Source organism: Alexandromys fortis, unplaced genomic scaffold (genome assembly GCF_014885135.2).
Source record: "Alexandromys fortis isolate MF-2015 unplaced genomic scaffold, M_Fortis_MF-2015_v1.1 scaffold_161, whole genome shotgun sequence".
Lineage (NCBI taxonomy): Eukaryota > Metazoa > Chordata > Mammalia > Rodentia > Cricetidae > Alexandromys > Alexandromys fortis.
Window position 1 is genome coordinate 1,025,453 of NW_026068073.1, and position 25,998 is coordinate 1,051,450.

At 53.0% G+C, this 25,998-nt stretch overlaps 2 protein-coding genes across 3 annotated transcripts in view; both read left to right on the forward strand.

Moving 5' to 3' along the window:
* Dkkl1 (dickkopf like acrosomal protein 1) overlaps nucleotides 1–1,139 on the forward strand; it is a 4,748-nt gene extending 3,609 nt beyond the window's left edge. For both annotated transcript variants that reach the window (XM_050121188.1, XM_050121189.1), the window contains one exon: nucleotides 831–1,139. In XM_050121188.1, coding sequence (XP_049977145.1) covers nucleotides 831–1,139 — 309 coding nt within the window. The remainder of the gene's footprint in view (nucleotides 1–830) is intronic.
* A 3,470-nt stretch (nucleotides 1,140–4,609) lies between these two features.
* Nucleotides 4,610–25,594, forward strand: Kash5 (KASH domain containing 5). Its single transcript, XM_050121311.1, has 21 exons — nucleotides 4,610–4,676; nucleotides 8,049–8,183; nucleotides 11,239–11,343; nucleotides 11,892–12,078; nucleotides 12,442–12,506; nucleotides 13,813–13,879; nucleotides 14,071–14,232; nucleotides 14,591–14,708; nucleotides 14,936–14,986; nucleotides 19,311–19,388; nucleotides 19,592–19,648; nucleotides 19,880–19,939; nucleotides 20,285–20,349; nucleotides 20,467–20,554; nucleotides 20,845–20,972; nucleotides 22,265–22,306; nucleotides 22,615–22,671; nucleotides 24,037–24,082; nucleotides 25,098–25,162; nucleotides 25,234–25,350; nucleotides 25,453–25,594. Exons 1-21 carry the CDS (start codon nucleotides 4,610–4,612, stop codon nucleotides 25,592–25,594), a joined length of 1,902 nt encoding a protein of 633 aa, XP_049977268.1.
* Nucleotides 25,595–25,998: the final 404 nt, after the last annotated feature.

The window sequence follows — 25,998 nt, forward strand, 5'->3', positions numbered from 1 at the left end:
GGTCTACAAGAGCGAATTCCAGGATAGCTAGGCCTGTTACACAGTAAAATCCTTTCTTAAAAAAAAAAAAAAAAAAAGGCAGGCCAGAGAGGGCATCAGGTGAGTGTGATGAGCTTGCGAGGCACCTCCATGTGTGTTGGGAGCCCAGCTCACATTCTCCGCAGAGCACTGCTGCTGCATGCAAGTTCCACACATGCTTAACATTCAGGGACACCCATATTGGGGGGCTCTGAGGTCCAGCCTCAGTACCCCCTCAGGGTTCAGAACAGCAAGGGAAAACTGGCTGAAAAGGATCTGAGAGTGAACAAACCAGCCCCAACCCGTTTCCTCCTCATGTCTCTCTAGTCTTTGAAAAAAGGGGTTTGCTCCCCACAAGGCTTCCACCAGACCAAATTTGCAATTCTTTAGGTAATAGCAATGATACCGAGCATGCCTTTCAGAGACCCACGAAAACTGACTGACAAAACGGGCGCCTGTTAGCTTACCACTGCCGCGGGGGGCGTGCCCGTGAAGCTCCCTGCTTTAAGTCCCAGCACCCAGCACCCACATGGCAGTTCACAACTGTAGCTCCAGTTCCAGGGGATCTGGCGTCCTTCCATAGACATACATAAAGGCAAAACGCCAATGCAAATAAAAAGAAAATAAGTAAATAATAAAACCAAACGTATTCCACAAAGAACGCCGCTGGCCAGACAGAAAACGGAACGATCTTCCCAAAAAGGGCTTTTAACCGAAAAGCACACAGGGAGCTGATATGGAGGTTGAGGTGGCCCAGCTTCTTGGATGTGCTGTGTGGCATTTGACCAGCATGTCCTGTGCCTCATTCCTAGGTGCCCAAAGTGGAGGAGAGAGACACCCTGGTGCCCATGCAGAAGGCCACAGATAGTTTTCACCCAGAGCCCCGGCGGGTGGCTTTCTGGATCATGAAGATGCCAAGGCGGAGGACCCAGCCAGACGTCCAGGATGGGAGCCGCTGGCTCATAGAAAAGCGACATCGCTTGCAGGCCATCCGGGACGGGCTCCGTGGAGGTGCACATGAGGACAACCTCAAGGAAGAGGTCCGTGTCGCCCAGCACGCCAAGCTACCTGTACGAAAGACACACTTTCTCTACATCCTCAGGCCGTCCCAGCAGCTGTAGGGGGCCAATGTCCCTGCATAGTCCTTACCTACCCCAGCACCATATGGAAATAAAGTGTTTTCTTCAATCTAGCATTTTCTCCTTTTGATATCTGTTCCCAGCAAAGCCACAGTAGCCACTTCCTCTAAGACATGCATGTATTCAACACACACATTGAGCTCTGCGTGTGGCTGGACCAGCTCTTGCCTGCGTCCCATTCAGAACACTCGCCATCTTGGTCAGGGTTTGCACTGCTGTGACAAAACACCAGGACCAAAGAGCACGTGGGGGGGAGGTGGCGTACACTTCAGCATTGCTGTCCATCACTAAAGGAAGTCAGGATAGAAACTCAAACAGGGCAGAGGATCCTGGAGGTGGGAGCTGATGGAGGGGAGCTGCTTACTGGCTTGCTACCCAGAGCTTGCTCAGCCCACCTCTTTCTTTTCTTTCTCTTTTTTTTTCCCTAGAGACAGGGTTTCCCTGTGAAACAGGCCTGGCTATCCTAGAACTCACTCTGTAGACCAGACTGGCCTCCAACTCACAGAGATCCACCTGCCTCTGCCTCCTAAATGCTGGGATTAAAGGTGTGCGCCATCTCTTGGCCTTTAGCCCACCTTCTCATAGAAGCCAGGACCAACAGTCCAGCACCACCAACGATGGGTTGGCCTCCCTCCCCTTCCTCCCCTCCATCACTGAACACAAAACGAGAGAATGCCTTACTGCTGGATCTATCTTGAGGAGGCATTTCCTCAGCTGAGCCTCCTTCCTCTGATGATGACTATACTTGTGTCAAGTTGACACCCAAACCATTTCTTGGTTGGGCAACTTGGTCTCCTATGACACCATGGTGTGCACCTGGTACTGAAGCCTTTGATCCAGCACATCTGCCCTTTCAAGCCCCAAGTTTTTAAAGGAACCGACCTGCCAAGCCACACCAGCTTTTTTGAGTTTGGTTTTTGTTTTTTTGAGACAGGGTTTCTCTTTAGCTTTGGAGGCTGTTCTGGAACTAGCTCCTGTAGAACAGGCTGGTCTCAAACTCAAAGAGATCGCCTGCCTCTACCTCCCAGTACTGGGATTAAAGGCATGTGCCACCACTGCCCGGCCCAAAATATGTTTTTTTAGATTTTACAAAATTACCAGAGATCTTACAAAAGGAAAAACAAATATTGAAAGGTTAATATTTGTAAACATAAAAATGTTTCTTGTTAAAAAATATGAATTTTGTTTAAAATTTTATTGCTAAAATTTTTATTTTTTATTCTTATTTTTGGTTTTTCAAGACAGGATTTCTTTGTGTATCCCTGGCTATCCTGAAACTCACTCTGAAGATGACTCCGGCCTCAAATTCAGAGAGATCCGCCTACCTCTGCCTCCTGAGTGCTTGGATTAAGCTGTGTACTGCCACCACCTGGCTGAAAGATTAATATTTGTAATTTATTTGTATCACTGTTTCGTCTGCATGTATGTCTGTGCACCATATGTGTGCCTGGAGTTGGGAAGAAGAGCATCAGAGCTGTGGAGAGTGGAGTTACAGACCTGAGCTGCCATGTGGTGCTGGGATTCCATCCCAGGTCTCTGGAACAAAGCCACTGCCCTTGACCACTGATCTACCTCTACAGTCTCAGGAATAAATTGTGCTAATAAATAGTTAATAGTGTCCACCATGCCCCACAACCTGTGCTGAAAACAGTTGGCATACCTTTTTTTCAAGATAAAGTGTCTTCGTTTGCTTTCTATTGCTTGGACAAACACTATGATCAAAAACAACTCAGGGAGTAAAGGGTTTATTTCATAGTACAACTCTCAGATCACATGCACTGCGAGGGAAATCATGCAAGTGCTCAAAGCAGGACTGAAGCAGAGGCCACTCTCACAGAGACCCACCTGCCTCTGCCTCCCCAGTGCTCCACCTGTCCCTGCCTCCCCAGTGCTCCACCTGTCCCTGCCTCCCCAGTGCTCCACCACCTGTCCCTACCTCCCCAGTGCTCCACCACCTGTCCCTACCTCCCCAGTGCTCCACCACCTGTCTCTGCCTCCCTAGTGCTCCACCCCCTGCCTGCCTCCCCACTGCCTCTACCTCCCCAGTGCTGCTCCACCCCCTGCCCAAGTCACTGGCAGCTGAGCTACATGTCCAGCTCCGATCATTAACTGCATTTATGTGTTTTTAAACAAGGAGTAGGAGGGTACACACATGACATAGTATGGCATGGATTCAGAGGACCTCCTTCCACCATGTAGGTTCTAGGGATTCATCCCAGGTCACCAGGATGGGTGACAATATCTTCACTCGCTGAATCAACTCACCAGCTTTATTTTTTGGATATTCTCACTACGTAATTGGGCCAGCCTAGGACCTCGTAGACCAGGCTGACCTCACTTTCCTCAGTCTTCCTGCCTCTGCCTCCTGTGCACTGACTGTTATGCCCAAATCACAGAGTCCCCTGCCAAAACCGAGCAAAGAACCTTTATTCTTACACAAGTTCGTGAACTCAGACTCCCCGGTAATGGATTGGAGAGCCCAAACTCAGTTGGGGTGGGGTTTTTATAATAGCAGAGGTGGGGTGAGAGACCCCTGATTGGCTGACATTTGTCTAGAAGTGTCCTGGTGGAAAATGATGGGTGTATGGGTGTGTGCTGGCAGGTGATCCTATCTACAACACTTGGAATGTTAGGAATTTCCTTTGGATGGTCTGTTCCTGGGTGGTGCCTGGGTGGTCTAAGCTGTCTTTCTTGGAATCAGGTATTGCCTAGGGTAAACTACCAAGACTCAGGCCTCTACTAAGACTCTTGGCTGCATCCTACCCTGACAATGCCCAACTAAACAAAAAATGGTAAGCACCTCGTCATTCTGTTAGTGCCCATTTTGGGTAGAGCTCCTGAACCCTGGAGCGGCGTTTACGAATATCACTTGATGGACGGAACAGATTAAGCAGACCCAGAGGCGAAGGAAAGTGCGACAGGAGGACCGTGGTTTCTGAAGTGACAAACGGAAGAGCGGCTGGAGTCTTCCGTTCCAAATATTTTTGGGAATCAGTCCAGTCACCTGCACCTTCTTCACTGCCATGGGGGGGAAAAAGCCCTCCTTCCTCTTGAATTCCCATTCAAGGTTTGATGGGCTGAGGCACGGTGATTGCTCCATGTTCGATAATAGCCTGGACTAAATAGCTAGGCAATGTCTCAATAAATAAGAAAGTAAATAAGTTATAAATTTTGAAGGAATGCGGATTGGGTACATGTTAATGCCAGAGGAGGGCATGGAGCGGAAGTGAGCTGGACCAGGCTGTGCATCATTGTGACGGTAGCGAGCGGGTCGGACCCAAGAGAAGACACAAAGGACTCGGATCTGTGACTGACAAGAAGCAATGGCTAAACAGGAAGTCCTTCAGTCAAACCCTACCCTGCTATTTCGCCAAGCAGAAGGGGAAGATCCTGTGCCACATAACAGATCTGCCGGTGGTCTAGAGCCAGCAAGGCTCGCTCTACCAGTGCGCATGCGCTCGCTCAGGTCCAAGGGATCCTCCCGAACTAGTCTACGCACGCGCCAGCTCTGGGCTCACGGTAAGGGATCGGCTAGCGTCTTCGACCTGGTGTGCGCCTGCGTGGAGGGGCGGGGCTTGAGGAAGGCCCGGTCATTTGCATTTCTGGCGGGAAAGGCGCGAGCACGCGTTCGCAACCGCCATTAGTCGTCGGTGGCCCTCAGCTGTGTCCCGAGAGGCACGACTCCAGGTATGCCCTGCCTGTGGCGACTTTCCCGAGGGGAGCCACGTCAGCCACACCCGAAATTATTACGGGACTCCCCAGTAACATCACCAGCCAACTCCTTTAAAAAAAAGTTCCCAGTTTTGACCAAAACTCCTCCGAAGTGTATGAAATACCCCTCTTGGAAGCTTTTTATTTTAGTTAGTTGCTTTTGTTTGTTTTTTGTTTGATTCCCGAGACACGGTTTCTCCGTGTAGTTCTGATTGTCCTGGAACTCACTCTGTAGACCAGGGTGGCCTCGAACTCACAGAGATCTGCCTGCCTCTGCCTCCCTAGTGCTGGGATTAAAGGCGTGCGCCACCACCGGCTTTGCTTTGTTTTGCTTTGTTTAGACGGATTTATTTTTATTTTATGTGTATGTGCACCAGTTGCGATCCTGTGGAGACCAGAAAAGGTTGTTGGACCTCAGGAACTAAAATTGCAGATGGTTGTGAGCTGCCTTGTGGGTGGTGGGACGGAACCCAGGTCTTCTGGAAGAGCTGCCTCTCAGGAGCTCTGCTTTGGTGTCTGAGACAGGGCCTCACTGATGCTCAATGTTGGCTCCTGCTGCGTCAGCCTCCTGAGCGCTGATACCACATCATCAGCCAGAATCTTCGAGATAGCCCTTCAGATTCTCCCTCAAAACTCGTCAGAGACTCTTGCTGTGAAATCCAAGGCCTACTGCATACTCTAAAAGTTCCCCGCGGACCCTGAAATCCAGGGGCGCCGTAGGCATGCAGCCCTTGAATTCTAGTTCAGGAACCCTCCCAGACTTCCTCTTAGGATAGGAGGACCCACCCATGTCCAAGGCCTCTCAAACACCCACCAGAAACTTCATCTCCCTACTTCTTGAAGAGATCCTTTTCCCTCCCCTTGACCCTTTTCTGCCTACTGAGTTCCTGAATGTCCCTGAAAGATCTCCCTTCCCCAGTGCCCTCTAAAAGCCCCTGGGCTGGACAGCAGGAGGATCACCACTATGAAGGCCAGCCTGGTCTACCCAGATTCAGAAGGCCTGCTGAAGCTCCAAAAGCCAAATAATAATGTTTCCAGAAAATGCGCAGTTAGTGGAATACAGGCCAAGCAGAGTGGTGGTTGCATTTCATGAGAGACAGAGAGGCAAGCAGGTAGGAACCAAACCCTCTGACCCTTGGCCCTAGGTGCCCTCTCGGCCTCAAAGGTACTGTTGCCTGGCACCTGGGGGAATTGCCCTTTCTCTTGAAGGTGACCCTTACTTTTATTTTCATTTGTTTGGTTGATTGGTCTTTTTGGTTTTTGTTTTTTAAGATAGGGTTTCTCTGTAGTTTTGGAGCCTGTCCTGGAACTAGCTCTTATAGACCAGGCTGGCCTCAAACTCACAGAGATCTGCCTGCCTCTCCCGAGGGCTGGGATTAAAGGTGTGCACCCACCACCACCCAACTGGTTGGGGTTTGTTTGTTTGTTTGTTTGTTTGGGGGTTCTCTTTGTTTTTCAAGACGGGGTCTCTCTGTGCAGTAGTATTGGCTGTCCTGGAATTTACTCTGAAGACCAGGCTGGCCTCAAACTCACAGAGATCCACCTGTCTCTCTGCCTCTCAAGTGCTGGGATTCAAGGAGTGCACCACCACCTGGCGAAAGTGACTCTAACTGACCTGACTGTAAGAGGAGCAACCCAGCCCTGTCAGGGTGCAGAGGAGGGATCCCTATGTTGACAAGGGCCTGTGAGGGTCAGGCTGGGAGCTGGGAACCCAGGGAACAGCAGGCCTGGGGACATGGAGACCACTGATGGAGAGGAAGCATGGCTCAGTGGTTAAGAGCACTTGTTCTGTGTCACCTGGATGGCTCACACCTTTAATCCCAGCACTCTGAAGCAGGTGGATCTTGGAGTTCAAAGCTGGGCTGGTCTTTGTGGCAAGTTCTGAGCCAGTGAGGGCTACAAAGAGGGACCTTGTTTTGTTTTTCAAAAAACAAACAAACCTTAAACACTACTCTTACAAATGACCCAGTTTCATTCCCAGCACCCACATGCAGTCCACAGCCATCTGTATCTCCAGTTCCAGGGGAGCTGATGCCCTCCTCTGGCCGCCAAAGGTATCACACACACACACACAATGCACTCACACATAAAATAAAAAATAAACCTAAAGGGAAAAAAGGCAAGGAAGCAGCAGTCCTGTGATGCATATTCCTGGTGTGGCAGAAAGACCACAGATTCAAGGCCAAGCTGGCCGTCTTAGGGTGGGCTTGTTTCAGTGAGTAGGCTGGAGTCAGCTTAGCAGTAAAGTCCTTGTCTAGAACTGACTAGTGAGGGACTGGTGTGCTTCAGCATACAGCACTTGCCTAGCACCCACCAATGAAAGAATGACAGCGTGGCTTACTGAGAAAAGTCCGTGGAAGAGGGGAGAGCAAGGCTGAAAGTGGCTCAAATCCAGGATCAGATGGGCAGTCTCTAGGCAGTATAGGAGCCTCTTGAGTTTGGTGTTCAGCTCAGGAGGAATGAGCTGTTTCTAGGCAATGAGACAGGAAGGCAAGGAGCTCCCAGACAGAGACCACAGTAGGAGCCACAGGCCACTCTACAGAACGCAATGCAGGTTAGAGCTGCCAGAAGATACAGCATGATCTGGGGAGAGAAAGCAGCTGACCCAGGCCACACTGTGCCTCTGTTGCTAGACCCAAGCAGGTTCTCGCCCCAAGGTGATGGGAAACAATGTCCAGGCAGGTCAGCTCTGGAGGCTGGGCCATGGGCCTGGAGAGAAGGACCTCAGTCAAGACTTGTGAGGAAAAGCCGGGCATTGGTGGCGCACGCCTTTAATCCCAGCACCAGCCTGGTCTACAGAGCTAGTTCCAGGACAGGCTCCAAAGCCACAGAGAAACCCTGTCTCGAAAAACCAAAAAAAAAAGAAAAAGAAAAGACTTGTGAGGAAAGTGAGACCAGCACAAGGCAGAATCGCAAGGACAGGGATGATGACTTGGTGGGGAACAGACTTGGCCACAAGGCCTGGGGCAACAGTTAGCCCCACCCTCTTGCCTCCCCCTTTGATCTTGCTACCTGCTCTCACTGCCCAGGTTGCCATCCCATACCTCAAACCCATAAAACAGGTTGGAGTTGGGGTGGGGATGGCAAACAGGTTCCGAGAACCCTGGGGGCCTGGGGCAGAGATGGAGCAGTTAGAGCACGGCTGGTCAGAGGAAACCATTACTCTGCCTGTCCTTGTAGGAGCTGTCTGGGCAGGCTGCCCCTTTCCCAGCCCTCCCTGCAGCGGAGCAGAGGGGAGAATTTCAGCAGCAGCGACAGAGGTGCAGGAGTGGTCCATGGACCTGCCAGAGGACCCGGCTAGTTCCACTGAACCAAGTAGGTGTCTGCCTGGAAGAGATGGGGTACGTGTCACTTGTGTGCTTGCCACACGTCTGTTCCCATTTCCTCTTCTCTGGAGGGCTACTGGGGACAGGAGGCTCCACACACGTAACGTCCCCCTCTTTCACCAACTCCTCCTGTGCTTGGGTCGTGGGCCAGTGATACCTTTCCTTCGGGTAAAACAAGTGCCCTGACCCTCTCTCTTCTGCTGCACCTTCCCCAACACTGGCATCTGTCTGTCACCTGCTTAGAGCACAGCTCCACAGACCTTATGCCCCTCTTGCCGGTATTCCCCAGTGTGTGTTTGCGCGCATGTGTGTGTGTCCTCATGCACACGCACATATAGACAGTCTTACAATGCAGGAGATGGAATCCAGGGTTTTGTGTGTGTTAGGCAATCAGCACTGAGCTGTTTTTGTTTCTGAGACAGGTCTGGCTTTGCACTTTGACCCCTCTACCTCTTCTTCTCAAGTGTTGAGACTGCATGTGTGTGCCACTGTGCTCAGCTTACAAATATAACTTTTAACTTCTTAAGAGAGAAGAGTTAGCAAGGGACTGTAGTCCTGGAACTGAGGGACTAAGGCAAGATGATGGAAAGGTGAAAGAAAGGTGATATGAACGGTGTTAACTGACTTTATTTAACTCTACAATTACAAACTGTTTTCTGCATTAAGCAGCATAAAAACATGCTGAGTTACTTCTGTGTTTTCAGACATCTTTGAGAGCTGGTGTGTGCTGCTTCCCACTCACAGAGCACGTCGCTCTGTCTTGGCCTGCTCCCGTGCAGTCAGCCTCTGTCTTCTCTCACTCCCCTTCTCTTTCCTGCCCTGTCTCAGCAGCCCTGTTCCCAAGTATCTCTCCTTGCTCTGCTGTCATGGTCTCTTCCCTCACCTCGGCTCTAATTGCTCTCTCTCCATCTCCTGAGGATGCGCTGACAGGGAGAGCCAGTCTGATTAAGAACCTCATTGCAGGAGCATCTTGTCTTTGCTCCTGGGTGTCTGCAAGTGGGCCTGCAGCTTTGCTCGAGGCTGAGAGCTGCACCTCGGCCTCAGGAGTAACCTCTGCAAATAAGGTTTTACAGGTAGTCCCAGCGTGCTAGGACTAGAAGGCAGCCTGGCTTAGGGGGGAATGACTGCCACCTAAACCTCGCCTGCACCAGCAGAGGGCGTGTGGCCACCAGGAACTGTGACTATAGCCAAGTCTACTCCTGAGACTGCCCTGGGAAAGGGAAGAACTCACACAGGAAACGCAAAGGTTGAAAGACAGGGATGGCAAAGGAGAGAGAAGACACTGAAACAAGATGGAGGACAGGAGAAAACAGGATCGAGGGACAGAGGACAGAGGCTGGACATATGAGAGAGGTTGGGGAAGAAGTAGAAGATCCCAAAAGAAAGGTTGAGCTGGGTGGTGGTGGCATACACCTTTAATCCCAGCAAGGCAAGTGGATCTCTGTGAGTTCGAGGCCAGCCTGATCTATAGAGTGACTTCCAGGACAGCCACGGGGACACAGAGAAACTCTTGTCTTAAAAAAGGAAAGAAAAAGAGACTGGAGAGATGGCTCAGTGGTTGAGAGCGCTGACTGTTCTTCCAGAGGATTTGGGTTCAATTCCCAGCACCCACATGGCAGCTCACAACTGTCTATAACTCCAATCCTAGGGGATCCAGAATCCTCACAAAAAAAAAAAAAAAAAAAAAAAAAAGGCTGAAACAGTGTCTTGGGAAGGGGCTACATACCGGTGGCCTTACTTAGCCGTAATAAAGTCCTCCCTTGTAACATGGAGGATAAAGAGCAGTGAGCCAGCCCAAGTCCACCTCCCTAACTAACCTGGGCCCTTTATGCCCTCCCATGGGAGCCAGGAGGGTCCAGGTCAAACCGGTGCCCTGAACCCTGGAAGTGTGAGAGTGAGAGGGGGCTCTCCTGTGAGGAAGGCGACTGCGGCCTGCGGCAACTCTGATGCTCCTGCCTCAGACTCATCTCTAGGAAGAGCAGCTGCCATGGTTCTAATGTTCCATAAGTGCCTGTGGTTATGTGCCAAGCAGAGGGCCTACCCACACTTTATCCCTTTCCTAAAGGCCACCGCTGAGGCTCAGAGTTGAGTCCTGAGCCTGCTGGGGTGTGGAGCAGGTTGCTCCCTTCATCCCCAATTCAGCCGCTAGCCTGCAGCCATGTGCAGTAGGCATCATCCCAGCAAGCCAGGCCAGTGAGGGTATGAAAGCCTCCTCTAATTTGGAGACACTCCATGACATGGAGTATCTATTGAGTGCCTGCTGTATTCATGCAGTGTGAGTGTAGCTAAAGACCAGCAGATCCCAGAAGACAGGCACAGACACATATACACAATGGCTCTGAGCCGGGTGAGAGCTGCTCTGCCAACACACACACCACACACGCATGCATGCATGCACACACACATCTTCACACATGGGCACAGAGCAGCCCTCTCAGTCCTCTTGAGGCAGGATTTTACTGGCATGGAAACAGACCTCCCAAAGAAAAGTCTTGCCACAGACTTGTGGTGCTGCTGACTCGGGAGTCTGACGTCTGACAGGAGGCTCAGCTCCTAACCAGTCCCCTGCTACCCCCACCGAGACAGCCCCATCCCTCCTCTTCCTCTCGGTGCTGGGCCTGAGCTCCTTCAGCTCTGATGTAGAGAGACCTGCTCCCTGGGGAACTGGAAGAAGGGCTGCAGCAGGCGGGATCGATCTAGGCTGCCCGCGCCTTATCGGATTGTTCCTGGTTCTTCCCAGAATCCTCCTCCTTGTTTTCCTCAGGCCTGGTCCCCTCTGCCCATAGTCTGGGAGGCTGGAGAAGGGCAGAGGTGAGAGAGGGTTATCTCAGAGCTCACTAATGGCTCCTGAGCCCATTGGACAGGCAGCAGGGGGCACTCCCTGGCCTGAGAGATGGGAACCGCTTGGGAGCCTCCTCCTGTCCTTTACCAATCTCAATCACAGACAGCTCTGAATAAATGATCCCCCAACTCAACAGAGCCTGAGTATTAGGCAGAGGATCCTGGTGTCCGCTCACACGGGCTGGGCCCTCTCTTCTCTACAGTGTACCTCTGGGAGCAGCCTGAAGAAGTGACTTCAGGACCACTGCTCAGCCTGGAGGAACAGATCCTTAACTCCACATTTGAAGCCTGTGACCCTCACAAGACAGGTGGGGGCTGGGGAGCCACAGGGAGGGGTCCTCCAGGGGATGGAGTAGGAAGGACTTTTTTTTTTCTTTTTTTTTCTTAAAGATTTATTTATTTATTTATTTATTTATTTATTTATTTTTATGTATTTATTATATATACAACATTCCTTCCATGTATGTCAGAAGAGGGAACCAGATCTCATCACAGATGGTTGTGAGCCACCATGTGGTTGCTGGGAATTGAACTCAGGACCTTTGGAGGAGCAGGCAATGCTCTTAACCACTGAGCCATCTCTCCACCCCCCCCCCCACCAAAAGGAAGGGCTTAAGGCCTGCTGGGGAATTAGCCTCTAGCTGGGCACAGCAGGAGGTACTGTCCTGCCTCATGCTCTTTGTCTACTCTGAGATGGACTGGGAAACTTGACTCTGGGGAGAGACTTGCCCCAGGTTCCTCTGCATGTGGGGCAGGAGTGTCACCAAACCCATTGATGACAGACACTGTTCCCGAGCCATGGCCTGCCCCACTGGCAATTGCCCAGTTCAGTCCTCCCCACCATGCTCTGTCCCAGGCACTGTGGCTGTAACCCACCTCCTGGCCTACCTGGAGGCTGTGACAGGGCAAGGGCCCCAGGACGTGCGTCTCCAAACCCTGGCCCGAAGCTTAGACCCTTATGGGAAGGGTGATGGGGCGACTGTGGAGTTGGACACCTTTCTGGTAGTCATGCGGGACTGGATTGCTGCCTGCCAGCTGCATGGGTGAGTCCTTATACCACAGCCTCCCCCATGGGAAGTCTTGCAAGTTTGCTCTGCAGCTAGTACCAGTTAGACCCAGGAAGCCCATGTGGTTGACTTGAGGCTAAGAAAAGGCCTGTGAGAAGATATGAAGGGGTGAAGGGGTCTGAGACCTTGGATGGTGCAGGGGTCCAGGATGTACAACTAGAAAGGACTGACAGTAGCAAGAGCTGTCATTCACAGCCCAGGCCCTGCCATCTGGCCTCACCCTCCGCCCATAAAGCCACTCTCACCCGACTGCCCTCCCTTCCACCACCCAGACCTCTGCAGACACAGGTCATGGATATGGTGGCCGCAGGGGATCTGAGCCTCTTGCCTTTGATACAGGGGATTAGAGCGGGCAGAGGAGACGGCCTTCGGGGGAGCCCTAGCTTCTCCACACCTGCCATCTGGTGAGACTATTTATAGAAGGAGGCGGGTGGCAGGGGTCAGCGGGAGGGGGCGGGGGGTTAGCAGGGACCTCTCATCTGTTGGCTCTACACAGCAAGGGCTAAAGAGACAACTGGGGCCGTTGCTCAGCCTGCAGCTGTGGTGTCTCTGTGGGACAGTCCCCTCATCCTGGACATTGGGGTCAGGTTTTCCATTCCTCCGCCAGCTCCAGCCCTAGTGCAGAAGCTGAGGACACTGCAGCTTCTTGCTGTCCAGCTGAGGCACCTGCCCTGTGGAAATCTTCCCTTGGTGCAGGGCACTGTTGCCCTGTCAGGCTCCTCCTCTTGGCTCTGCCCACACACACCCCTTACACCTGCTGCCTTTCCTTGGGAACAGGCACCTGTCCAGCTGTATTCCAGCCCTATGCTAGGGTGCTGGGTGCCCAGGACCCCACACCTTAGAGGTGCACCTCTAAAAGTGGCCCTCCAGAACCCAGCCTGTAGCTTTCTTGGCATTCTCTTTTTCTGTTTGTTTGGTTTGGTTTGTTTGGGTTTTTTGAGACAGAGTTTCTCTGTATATCCCTGGCTGCGCTGGAACTCACTGTGTACAGACCAGGCTGGCCTTGAACTCACAGACTGCTAGAATTAAAGGTGCCTCCACATCCAGTTCTTGGTATTCTCTTGAACCTTGAGGCTTCTTCAGTCTTGGGGGCCAGGGAGGTCTGTGAGTAGCAGAGGGTTAGGCCAGGTCAAGTAGGGAAAGACAGAGAGAGAAAGGAGGCTTAGGCAGAGACTGGGGAGTGCTTAGGAAGAGGGTATGGGAGAGTGAGGGTGGGCATGGTGGTGTAGTCTAATGGGCTGGACTCAAAACATGACAGACTGGAGCTGATGAGTACCTGGGGAGAGCACCGGGCAGTGGTGGCGCACGCCTTTAATCCCAGCACTCAGGAGGCAGAGACAGGCGGATCTCTGTGAGTTCGAGGCCAGCCTGGTCTACAGAGCGAGTTCCAGGACAGGCTCCAAAAATACAGAGAAACCCTGTCTCGAAAACAACAATAACAACAAAACAAAGAAAAAAAAAATCTCTGGGGAAAGCTGGGACCAGAAGAATGGGGCTTGGGGAAGTAGAGGTACCCCTGGGGACTGGCTCTGAAGACCTGACTAGCTCCAGGCAAACATGAGCAAGCAGCCTGTGTAATAAGAGTAATTCAGCCCAGGGAACCCCAAAGCTACACATGGAGTCCTGAAACAATCTCAGAGTCCTTGGGAACCCCAATTTTTAAAGTCACTAGAGAGTCCAATCTCCTTTTGTTTGTTTCTCCCTTTCTAGCATGCCCAGAAGCTGAGGAGCCAGCCAACTTAGAGAGCTTTGGAGGAGAAGACCCCAGGCCTGAGGGGTGCTTGTCCTCCCCACCCCCATCCCACTCCATTTTCTCCAGCCTGTCTGGGGCCAGGGAGTGGGGAGATTGGTGTCCTTTGGCTCAGAGAAGCCTCAGAGTCTCATTCTGATTTGTCTTCAGAGGAACCTGGGAAGCTGGGGGGTGGGAGCAGGAGCATGGCTGGTGACCTAGGCCCTTGCTGCCCTCAGGCCTGCCACAGCTGAGCTGCTGAGCAGCCTGGAGGACCTAGAGCTCAGCAACCGGCGCCTCGCTGGTGAGAACGCCAAGCTGCAGCACAGTGTTGAGACTGCTGAGGAGGGTTCAGCGCGCCTAGGGGAGGAGATTGCATCCCTGCGCAAGCAGCTGCGAAGGTGAGAGCCTATGTCTTCCTTCCTGCCAAAGAGCTTGGGCCTCTGGTACAGGTAAGCATTCCACTGCCCAACCCCTGTCTTCCATTTCCCTCTATCTGCATCTTGCCTCTGGCCTTTGGGTTCATTCTGACTGTCTCCTTCCAGTTTTTGCTGTCATTCTCTGTCCTCTACCTCCTTTCTTTCTTTTCTGAGTGACCCCATGCTCCCTTCCTCCAGTGTCTCCACCCCACACTGCATGCCCCCGTCCTTTTCTCTCTGCCCCAGCTTAGCTTGCATCTGGTCATAGTCTCCCTCATAGTCTGGGATGTTCTGCTCTGCTTCTCTGCCTGCCTCCGCTCACATCTGTGCCACCCGTCAGCACCCAGCAGGCCCTGCAGGTGGCCAAGGCTTTGGATGAAGAACTAGAGGACCTGAAGACTCTGGCCAAGAGCCTGGAAGAGCAGAATCGCAGCCTGATGGCCCAGGCCCGGCACACAGTGAGTGCAGGCAGAGCACCTCTGCTTGCAGCAAAAGGACAGAGGTGAAGAGGCAAAGGTTACCTGACTCCAGGTCCTGTTCACCCACACTCCCCCCAGGCCTACCTGCCATCCCTCATGAGCCTCCTCAACCCAACTCTTGAGTGATGCAGGCCCTGACTGCACTCCATCCTCAGGGAGGATGGAGCAGGGCTGAAACTGATTCTATCCTCTCTGGGGTGGGCCAGGAGAAGGAGCAGCAGCACCTGGTAGCTGAGGTGGAGACGCTACAGGAGGAGGTAAGCTGAGGCCCGTCCTCCTTTAAGGGTTCCTGGCCCTGTCCTGCAAACCAAGGAGGCCCAGCATCCCACAGGCTGTGTTAGTCCCTGGGTTCGTGTTGAGGCCCTGGCCAGTTCTTCCCTTGTCTGCATTATGGTGCCCACCATCGGGAGCAAGCCAGTGGCTTCACTTCACGGGGTAGTGTGAGGTTTAAGCCAGAAGATGTTCAGAAAGTTCCTAACTCAAGATAGGAGATGTAGGGTGTGTGCAGTAAAATCCTGCAAACTGACATAGTGTTCCATGCCTGTCATCCCAGTATTAGGGAGTCTGAAGCAGGAGGATTTTGATTTTAAGGCCAGCCTGAGTTATATAACAAGACTATCTGAAAAAATAATCAGATATCATTATTTATATCAGTATGTTATGGGTTTGATCCCTGGCAGTGTAAGTGAAACTGTGAGGCGGTTTAAACGGGTTGTTTGTTTGTTTGTTTGTTTTGGTTTTTCAAGACACAGCTTCTCTGTAGCTTTGGAGCCTGTCCTGGAACTAGCTCTCGAACTCACAGAGATCCTCCTGCTCTTCCTCCTGAGTACTGGGATTAAAGGCATGCACCACCACTGCCCAGCTTGTTTAAACATTTTTTAAGCATAAGCTTTGAGGCCACTCCCAGGAGCACGATGGGCCACCTCAGGCCTGTGACTCTTTCCTTCCCTTGTAAGCTTTTGTTTCTGTTTTTCATTTTGGTGGTGTTGGAGATGGAGCTCTGGGCAACTAGCCACCAGGCCTGGGTGTTCTCCAGGAGCCAGAAGGAGCCTGCACAGTTGGGTTGTGTTAATGGTGAAGGGACGGTGTTTTCCTGAGGACCAGTCCCTACAACTGATTTAAGTCCCTGTTCACTCTGAGTTCTTGTCCACATTGAAATTCATCTAAGGTTAAATGATATCCCTCCTCCCCAAGGCAGGAGATCAGTTGCAGATCCATGGTGGGTTCACATCCCAGGCAGCTTCGGCCCTCACTTGACACCCATCCTCTGCTGTCCTTGCAGATGGACAGCCTTCGTTCCATCTACTTAGCCATCCATGGGCAGGCCAGAATTGCCTTCAAATCTGGGTTTAGCCCTTGTGCCACCTGCTGTGCCCGTCTCCTCTCCTGGGTCACCCAGGGGAACTGGCTGCTTTCCTGTGGAGACACAGAGCTGCGCCTGTGTGGTCTACCTCTGCTGCCCTGCAGTAGTTCTGTGTGAGCTGGGAGGGAAGCTCACTCAGAATCAGCTGTCCCATGGTTCCGAGGTTCCCCCTCCTTGCCAGTCATGGCTCAGGGCCTCTGAACCATTCTCTGGCTTTTCAGCCCCAGTTAGAAGTTCTCTGCTTTGTGGACCCTAGCTCCTATCCTGAGTCTCTGTCCTGTGTCTGTACCCTAGGTTCCACTTGTTTACTCTCCAATGGCGCCTTTGTAAACTGTTGTCCCCCTTCCCGGGCCATGGGAGTCCCTGGGCAGGACGGTTGCTGCCTTGAAACCTGCACTCAGATGGTGTAAAATAGCTTAGAGAACTTTTTTTTTAAAGAATCCATTTTATGTCTGGATGTTTTCTGTCTGTGCATCATGTGAGTGCCTAGTCTCTGAAGAGACCAGAAGAGGGTGTGGGATCCTCTGGAACTGGCTACAGACGGTTGTGAGCTACCATGTGGGTGCTGTGAATTGAACGTGGGTCCTCTGGAAGAACAGCCAGTGCTCTTAACCACTGTGCCATCTCTCCAGCCCCCAGAATATTTTTTTTTAAAGAAAGAAGGGAATCTTATCCCAACACTTGGGAGGCAGAGGCAGGCAAACTCCGTGAGCTCAAGGCTTATGTGGTCTAACAAGTGAGTTTCAGGACAACCAGAGTTATGTAGAGGTAGCCTGTCATCAAAGGAGGGAAGAATTAAGGAGACAATCCTGCAGGGCCCTTGTCACAGCTCCCAGGCACCCAGTTGTGATGGTTGTCCTGCCCTCTGGTGTCTGCAGCACCAGGGGCTGCTACATGCCAGATCTGCCCAAAGTAGTTTCTGATGTGTGGGTTATCTGATGGCTCAACGGCTTTTTTCTTTTTCTTCTTTTTTTTTTTTAAATTCTGTTTGTTTTTATGTATGAGTATTCTGTATGTATGCCTGCATGCCAGAAGGAGGCATCAGATACCATTATAGATGGTTGTGAGCCACCATGTGGTTGCTGGGAATTGAACTCAGGTCCTCTGGAAGAATAGTCAGTGCTCTTAACTGCTAAACCATCTCTCCAGTCCTGGCTTTTTTTTTTTTTTTTTTTTTTTTATTAAGTGAGAGTATGCTGAGAATGGAACCCAGAATCACATGTGTTAGGCAAGCAACACTGAGCCACATCCCCAGCCACGGGCTCCTGCATACCCAGTCTCTTGACAGCATTTTTTCCTGCTTGTGACCTCATAGTCACTGATGGCTTAATGCAGGTGGGAGGCACCAGCTCCCCCCCCCACACACACACACACGCATGCGCGCGCGCGCGCACACACACACACACACACACACACACACACACTCCTGCCTCTCTCTGCATTATGTCAACAGCCATCTTCACCATATCGTTGGCTGGGGAGGATCCCTAAACCACAGCTGCAAGGGAGCCTGGGAGGATATCTTGTCTTCAGTCTGGAGCTGAGACAGCCAGGAGGGGCTAGGGTAGCTGTTCCTTCAACAGCTGGGTTTCCTTGTCACTGCCCCCAGGGCATGTCATGCAACCAGCCAAAGCCAGCCCAGTGAACAGGCCACCAGCACCCCTGACTTCTGCCCCAGGCTCTGTGCCTGCAGAGAAATGTCCCTAGGCATCTAACTCTGTAGCTGAATCTATTCTCAGCTCCTTGCTGGCCTGCTGCAGCTACCCACTGGGATCTAGAGATTGAGATCTCAGGTTACAGCAGGGCCGGGGAGGGTAACGGGACACTCAGCCTCCAATGGTCTGACTGCTGGCTGAATCCCAAAAACCCACAGCCAGTGCTTCTGCAGGAGTCTGCAGGGTGTTTTTGGGTCCCCCCACCACCACCACCAGGTGGACAGGTGTTGACACAGCACTCCCAGCTGTCCTTCCTCTACCCTTCACCCAGGTAGCCCAGGCTGCTGCGGTGAAGGACCTGGGGCAGGGACAGGCTGGAGACCAGAAGAGCTGGCCTCTGTATCCTGGGCTCTCGAGAAGGATGAGGTTTGCCAGACTTCAGGGGCCTGGCCTGGGACTTTGAATGCTCATATCCTTCCTTCCTTCCTTCCTTCTTTCCTTTTTTTTTTTTTCCCCAAGGCTGGTTTCTTCTATATATCAGTCCTGGCTGTCCTGGAAATCACTCTGTAGACCGGGTTGGCCTCACAGAGATCCATGAGCCTCTGCCTCCCAAGTGCTGGGATTAAAGGTGTACGCGCCACCACCACCCAGCTGAAATGTCAAATTCTTTTATTTTGTTTTGTTTTTAATTTTTGAGACGGTCTTGTTATGTGGCCCAGGCTGGCCTGGTACTCAAACCAGTCCTCCCATTTCAGCTTCCCTGGTGCTGAGATGATAGGTGTATTTCCTCACACCCAGCTTTGAGCCATTGTATTCTTAGGTCCCACTGGGACCTCGCATCAGCCCTTTCCTGACCTCACTGCCTCCCCTTGGGAGGCTCAGCACAGGCACCCCCTCTCATCAAGCCCTGTTTGGGCCTCCTCAGTGAGGTTTACATTCTCTGCTTCTCACATGTCCTTCCCCCAGAGGCTGGGTATTAGAGGTGGGCTGGACATCACAGTTTGCTGAAGGAAATAATTGTACGAGTAGGTAAACACTAGGGTTGCTCCAGGGGAAACTGGACAGGAAAGCAAAGGATATGGATAAAAGAAGAAACCAAAATATAATTATTGGAGCCGGGCATGAAGATTAGGTATGGTGGCCCATACCCACTGAACAGGAAGATCACAAGTTCAAAGCCTGCCCAAGCTATATATTGATACTGTGTGTATGCATGTGTGCGTGTATGTGTTCTGGGCTCACCATACTTTCCTTTAGTTTTGTATGATAGGAACACTTATAGGAGGTGCGTGGCTCTGCTGATCTGCTCTATCTGTTGTCATTAGTAGAAGAGCTGTGTGGTCTGGAATAAATTCCTCAATCCCTCTGGGCCTGAGCTGCCTTTATCTTCAAAAATGGGAAGAGAGTTGGAATCCCCCGTGCAAAGTGCTTGGAAGTCACTATTTGCAGCGACCCCATGACATCCCCTGATCAGTGGGAAAATGGTCCCAGCAGGGCAAGGGGAGAAGAAAGGGCTAGCTGGGGTGCACATGGCAGTAAGTAAGCCAGGCTTTCCTCCTTCAGAACGGGAAGCTGCTAGCAGAGCGAGATGGCGTGAGGAGGCGGAGTGAGGAGCTAGCCACAGAGAAAGATGCTTTGAAGGTGCAGCATGTGCGGGACTGCTCACCTCCCCGCACCCAAGTCAGCACTGCAGCTGCTGAGAAGAGGCTCTTGCATCAGATTCCACACACCTCAGGGCTGCCCAGGCAGAGCAGCTGACCCCCATGGGTGTCACTGGAGGCTGAGGGGAGATGTGGGGGCTCTTGGAGGCTGGGTGGAGAATTGATAGGCTCCTTCCTTGGCAGCGGCAGCTCCGTGAGTGCGAACAGCTCATTTGTCAGCGTGAAGCAGTCCTCTCCGAGGTGAGGGCCAGGGCGGCAGACCTGCACTTGCCATGCCTTCCTAGCCCCTGCCTTGTGTGCCAGGAGCCCACCCAGCCCTGAGCCCTGGGCAAGCAGCCCAGACAGGCCTCCTTGGGTCTCAGGGTGGCCTGCAGAGTCTGGAAGCCTCTGCCCCAGGCTTTCCCAACTCAGCCAAACCCCACTTCAGCAGCTTCATGTCTTAGGGGACTGAACCCTGCCTCTGTTCCCCAGCGTACCCGCCATGCAGAGAGTCTGGCCCAGACTCTGGAGGAGTACAGAACCACCACCCAGGTAACAAGTACCCATCTTTATGGGGTCTCCGCATCTGCTGCCCTCCTCCCCACTAGACTGCTACATCTCTCTGCCCCTCCCTTCCTCACTCTGCATCCCACAGCACTCACCTCTGGGAGCTCCTGACCCCTCCCTGGGCAGTCTGCCCCGTGGCTCCATTGTCAGTTTTCTCTGAGTCTGTTCTGCTTTTGTGATGTTCCTGGCTGTGTTTTATGTTCTGGGCTTGGCTTCTGTGCTCTTTGGGAGTTTCTGCCACTGCTTCTTCATCCTTGGCAATATGTGTCTGGCAAGAGGAGCCCAAGATATGTGGGGCTCCACCAGAGACCATGCTCTGCTTCCTTGCAGGAACTAAGGCAAGAAATCTCAAACTTGGAAGAGCAGTTGAGTCTGAGCCAGGAAGGCCCAGAGGAGTGAGTGGATAGTCAAGAGGGGACAGGTCGCGGTGGAGGGGAGGACGGTCAGGCATGAAAGGGGCAGGGTAAAGGTTGCAGGCTGGTCCAAAAGATAGGACTCTCCTGTGTGGCCAGGCTCCTGGAACGGGCTGAGGTGGGAAGAGTAGGCTGGATCATGGCAGCACCCCCATCACTGGACCTGGAGATTCAGGCTATCCGGCAGGTAGGCTCTGCTTCCGTGGAATGTTTTAGAGGACACCAAGGCACAAACTCCATGTGCCCCTGTGCGGACCCTCACTTCTGGCTCATAGTCCCAGAGGGCCGGGCTCTTGGCACTTGGTGACTCTAGCTCACACTGCTGCCACGTAGCACCTCCCAGGCACCTGCCCTTCTCCAGCTTGCTGTGCCTCAACCTCAGCTGTGGAGACTCCCTGTGGCCATGTTCCCTAACATCTACCAATCTATGGCCCCATCACCAATTCCCTCTGCACCTTGCTCTGGCCCTGTATCTAGGAGCAGGATGCATCAGGTGTTGGCCTCTCCAGTCCTCTGTATGGAGTGTGGCAGTGGGAGGAGGCTGAGCCGCATGAGGAAACTGAGTTTCCCTCTGAGGTGAGCAGAGGAGTCTCTGAGCCACAAAAGTCCTGGGGCCCCCAAGGGGATTGCAGGATCCCACTGACTTTTCTAGCCCTCTAGCTCTGTTGTCTACTCCTGAGTTTAACTCTGAGGAAGCAGCCCCAGCCAACAGGACACACCCCTGCCCTCAAGGGACAGGCAAACTAAGCTACCCTGTAGAATCCTGTCATGATTCCCTTATTTACAATTGTTCATATTGTGGAAGATATGAAGTGTCTTTAAGAAAAGCTGCTGGGGCCAGGCAGTGGTGGCGCACACCTTTAATCCCAGCACTTGGGAAGCAGAGGTAGACAGATCTCTGATTCTGAGGCCAGCCTGATCTAAAGAGCAAGTGCCAGGACAGGCTCCAAAGCTACAGAGAAATCCTGTCTTGGGGGGTAAAAAAAAAGCCAAAAGCTGCTGGGCAGTGGTAGCATGCACCTTTAATCCCAAACTTGAGAGGCAGAGGAAGGCAGATCTCTGGGTTCGAGTTCCAGGTCAGACGAGCTACACACAGAAACCCTGTCTCAACACCCCCCCCAAAAAAAAGAGAAAAGAAAAGAAAGAAAAGCTTAGTACTTAAATAAGTCTGGGCTGCACAGAGACCCTGTCTAAAAAGGGGGGTTAGGGCAGGCAGAAAGGCAAATGTGGCAGCTTAGCAAGCTCACCGTGGTTAGAGTCCCTCTTTCCCTGAGGATAGAACCCAAGTCTGCACTGTGCAAGGCAAGTGCTCTACCACTGAGCAGAAGCCCCAGGGTGCCCCTGTGCTGGCTCCATACACAGCTGACACCAGACAGAAGTCAGCCCCAGTGGGCCAGCTGGTTCAGGCGACAGACACCTGGGACAGAGGTGGGAGACAGGGAGGGGAAGTGACCTTGTCTTAGGACGTTTAACCAGCCAGTGTGACTTGAGTGAGGAAGTAGGCAAAGGGGATTGTGCCTATCTCAGGCAGGGTAGGGACAGGGCAGGAGGGCAATGCTGAGAAAGGAGTGGGGGAAGTGACGTCTTAGAGGACATCTGGGGGCACCAGAGGTGGCCAGGTGCACAGGCTGGAGGTCACTGTTGGGATGGATGTGGTGACTCACTCTGCAATTCTGGAACTGGGAAGGCATAAGCAGGAGGCTTACCATGAATTTGAGGTCAGCCTGAGCTATAGAGTTAGATCCTATCTCAAAGAAAGAAAAATGTGGGGCAAGGTGGCCACACAGTAGAAGCAGGAGGAGTTCACGGCCATCCTCTGTACACCATGAGCTCATACCAGCTTGGGCAACACAAGACCCTGTCTCAACAAACAGAACAACAGTAACAAAAGTGTCAGGTTAGTGGAGTTTGTGACTGAGGTCCCAGGCACAAAAGAGACGTCTCTAGATCTGGGCCCTTCGGAGGAGCAGGGAGCAGCCTGAGTCCCACAGAGGGAAGCGAGGAGAACAGGCTGGTGGGCAGAGGCATCCTGGAAACATTAATGTCTGGTCCTCAGAAGGAGCTAGGTAGAGTTACCAGTGTCCATGGCACATGTGGCTTTTCCTTGGTGCTGAGAGGGACCCCTATGGGAAGCTTAAAAACTTGTATCCCTGGGGCCATCCACCTTGGTCTGGACCTCAAGTAGAGGGGGTCTGGCTGGGCTACTGGTGTGAAGATAAGGAGACTAAACCTTAATGTTCTGCAGAGAAACTTCCAGAGAGAGCCACTGCATGGTCTAGAAGGAAGCAGAACACCATCCTCAAGGTAAGGAGTAGGTTGATGGGTCCTCCCTCTGTGGATTCTGGCTGTGAGAGGATCAGGACCAATGGCACCCTGCCAGAATAAACATACCCCTCCACTCCTCAGTCTGTGAGCACATCCTGACCCTGGCAATTCCAAGAGGAGGTGGACACCTAGACCCCAGAGAGGCTTTCAGGGGCTATGGGGGGCACCCCAAAGACCAGCCTGGATGTTATAGGTTTGCAGTTGTTACCCTACAGGGAGCCAGAGATGCAGGGACAAGGCTGATAGACACCTTGAGGGCTCCCAGCCGTGGAAGACCCTGCAGGCTCCAGAACCAATCTTGGGCCCCCATTCCTTGAGGGTCCTCTATGACCCTCCATAGATCCCGGAGTCCAGCTGTGTGACTGATGGGATGTGTTTTGAGGCCTTACTCAGGCTTTGAGTAAGAATAGAAAACACTGGATGTCTGGTCACAGCGCCCCCGGCTTCCTGTGGGGTCCCCTCCTCCAGACTCCTGCTGTTGCGGCTAATGAGGCCCCTATACAACCTCTAATTGGACTTGCCTGGGCAGAGCTGAGATTGGCTGCCTGGGTGCTCTGAGCAGTGTGACCTCCTCCTACGTCATGAGGATAGGAGGAGGAAGGATGGGCTGCTATCAGCACATTTCCAGGGTGGCACCCAGCCCAGGACTAGGGTGACAAACACTGCGGCCCAAGATGGGATGAGGCTGGGGCCTGACCTCAAGGGGATGGGGACTCAACAGCCCTCAGCCCACATGAGCATTTCAGGGGCTCACACAGCAGTGTATAGTGGGCCTGGGTGGGAGCAACTGTGTCTCTGAGGCTACTGGCTTGATAGCAGGGGCTAGATCCCTGATCCTCAGGCATAGGCTGGTGTCAGGGGCACCTGGGTCCCTGTGGAGCCATCGGCCTCTGGAGCTTAATAGCAGGGCCTCCAAAGCTGTGTCCCTAAAGCAGAGGCTTGGGGAAGCAGGGGCTCGCACACCTAGAGAAGTGGTTTGGACTTGAGGATCCCAAATAGTGAGCTTCAGAGCTGAGAGAGGGGAGGTGCTTTCCCAGTCTCTGACAAGAGCTGAAAGACCAAGGCTAAGAAATGGCTTAGCACCCCCAACAGGGGGCCCAGAGTTCACATACCCTGGGGTCTCTGGTATTGGGGGTAAAGCACAGACTTTGTTTCTGCCTGGGGATCAGCTGGAAAGGGACAAGTAGGAAAGCCTACGTCAAGGGCTTCTCAGCCTTTGGGGGGTCACAAACTCCCAGATTTGATTGTTTTCAATCTCTGAAAAGTATACACAGGAGCGCCCATCAGACTGAGGTGGTGAGAGAACTGGGGGGGAGAGGTGTCCAATGACTCTGTTTGCTATAGGTTGTCCAGAAGACAGGAAGAAGAGGAAGAAGAAAGCTGGGTCCTGGTAGGCAATCCCTAGCACCCTTCCTATCCCTAAGAGCTGAGCATTAATTCCACCCCTTCCCCCCAGCTTGAAGTCCTCAGGAACAGACAGAAAATCATTTGGTCAGGCGATAACAAGGCCCTCGGTGCAGCTAATGAGAGGCGGGGTGGGAATGGAAAGGGGGAGGCTGGAGGCAGTTGCCAGCCAGGATGTTCCCCAGAGACCCCAGCCACATACGTATAGTCTGAGCCTGGAGCCTCACAGCTAACACTACACCCCCACTGCACCGCGAACTCCCACACAGTCCCACTCACCAAAGAACTAGTGGCCTCCGTGATTGGTCAGACGGCCTGGGCCTGGACAGCGCCACCTTTCTCCGTGGCTAGACAAAATGAAGGTCTCAGGCCAGCTCTGCTCAAGGGAAGGTAAAGGAACGCAATGAGAGATGAGTCCAGGGCTTGTGAGGGATGGAAGGCAGGCTCTGGAGTCCTGACCTGCCTGGTCACGCTCAGGCCCCGTCAGTGGGGAAGTCCGGCTCTTTTTCTCTGCCCTCAGCTCAGGGCCAGGCAACATGGGAGCAGGAGCTAGCAGTTGGGAGTGACATGCTAGTTGGTTTGTCATTGTCATGTCCACTGTATTAGGAGCAGATGTGGGCATGTGAAGCCCTGACTGGCAGAAAGGTTCCAGAGAGACAGGAGGAGTGGCAGCAGGCTGGCGGAGCCTTCAGTAATTGGCCACGGCATATGTGTCCAGCACAGGGACAGGCACCTGGAAACCCCTGCCCCGGAGGCTAGGGACTCAGAGGATCCGTCGGGAGGGGGAGAGCAGTCTAAAAGCTCACACCCTCATTGACCACTGCGTGGACACTGTCCTAGCCCTGCCTTCTTTCCCCCATTCTGTCAGCCCCGGGAAGGGGGGGCTGTCATCATCCCTGACCAGAGACATGTGGCCTCGTGTGTGTAGTCAGAATCCAGGGTGCTGCCCAAAACGCCTTCAGAATGAGTGAGTGGGTGTGCTGTGTCCTTTCTCCACCCAGGTTGGCCCCACCAGCCCTCTGGGAACCCCTGGCTATGAGCTTGACCCAGGAAGCTCTCCTGAGAGGTAAAGGGGACACATGGGAACTGGAAAGGGACCTAGGACAGACCAGACCTAGCAACCCCTCTGCCTTCCAGCTGTCAAGATGTGCCAGAGGTGCAGCAAGCCCTCTTGCCTGTGGTGAGAGAGCTGGTGCCAGTCAAGAGGCCCTGGGCCCAGCACTGCCTGCGCCCCCAGCACTCCCCAGGGCTCAGGTGTGCCCTTCAGGTGTCTCCAGAAGTGGGTGGGGAGCCACATGTTAATAATAAGACCAGTCTCCCTGGGGCCACCTTCAGCCTCTCCTGCCTCCCCTCCAGAATCAGCCAACATCCACTGGTCCCCACGCCTGTCTTGGGCCTGCTGCTGCTGCTGCTGCTCTCCATCCTGCTGCTGAGCCAGTCCCCGACACCCACTTGGCCACACCTGCAGCTCTACTACTTGCAGCCCCCACCAGTGTGAGACACCGTACCCCACTGTGCCTCCTTCTGTCCCTGATTCAGAGTCAGGACATGGGGCCAACATCCCTACGTTGTTTTTATGTGACCATGGCCTCTCCTGGCTTTTTCCTGTTTTCTTGACAATAGCAAATCATGCAGTAATGACTTCAGCAAGGGATGATTGCCTCACCAAACAAGTTCAGGGAGGAGGGCACCTGGGCCTCAGTTGAGTCACAGTGGGACCCAAGGTCCCTAGGCTTTTTCCATCCTCCTTTCCTGCTTCGGAAGCTGCTACTGCAGCATGGTGCTGGGCTGGGGAGAGCTCGCTGTCCCTGAGTTGTGTCTGTGTGATAGATGCTGCTGCAAGCGAGGCCGTGGACCAGGGCTGGCCCTGCACTGCAAGTGCACTGCCTGCTCAGTCAGGGC

Coding starts and splice junctions, on each gene's coding strand:
- Kash5 (XM_050121311.1), top strand. CDS start 4,610: ATGCGCTCGCTCAGGTCCAAGGGATCCTCCCGAACTAGTCTACGCACG. Junction 20,350..20,466: donor AGCCAGGAAGGCCCAGAGGA/GTGAGTGGATAG, acceptor CTGTGTGGCCAG/GCTCCTGGAACGGGCTGAGG. Junction 22,307..22,614: donor GTCCCAGGCACAAAAGAGAC/GTCTCTAGATCT, acceptor TGTTCTGCAGAG/AAACTTCCAGAGAGAGCCAC.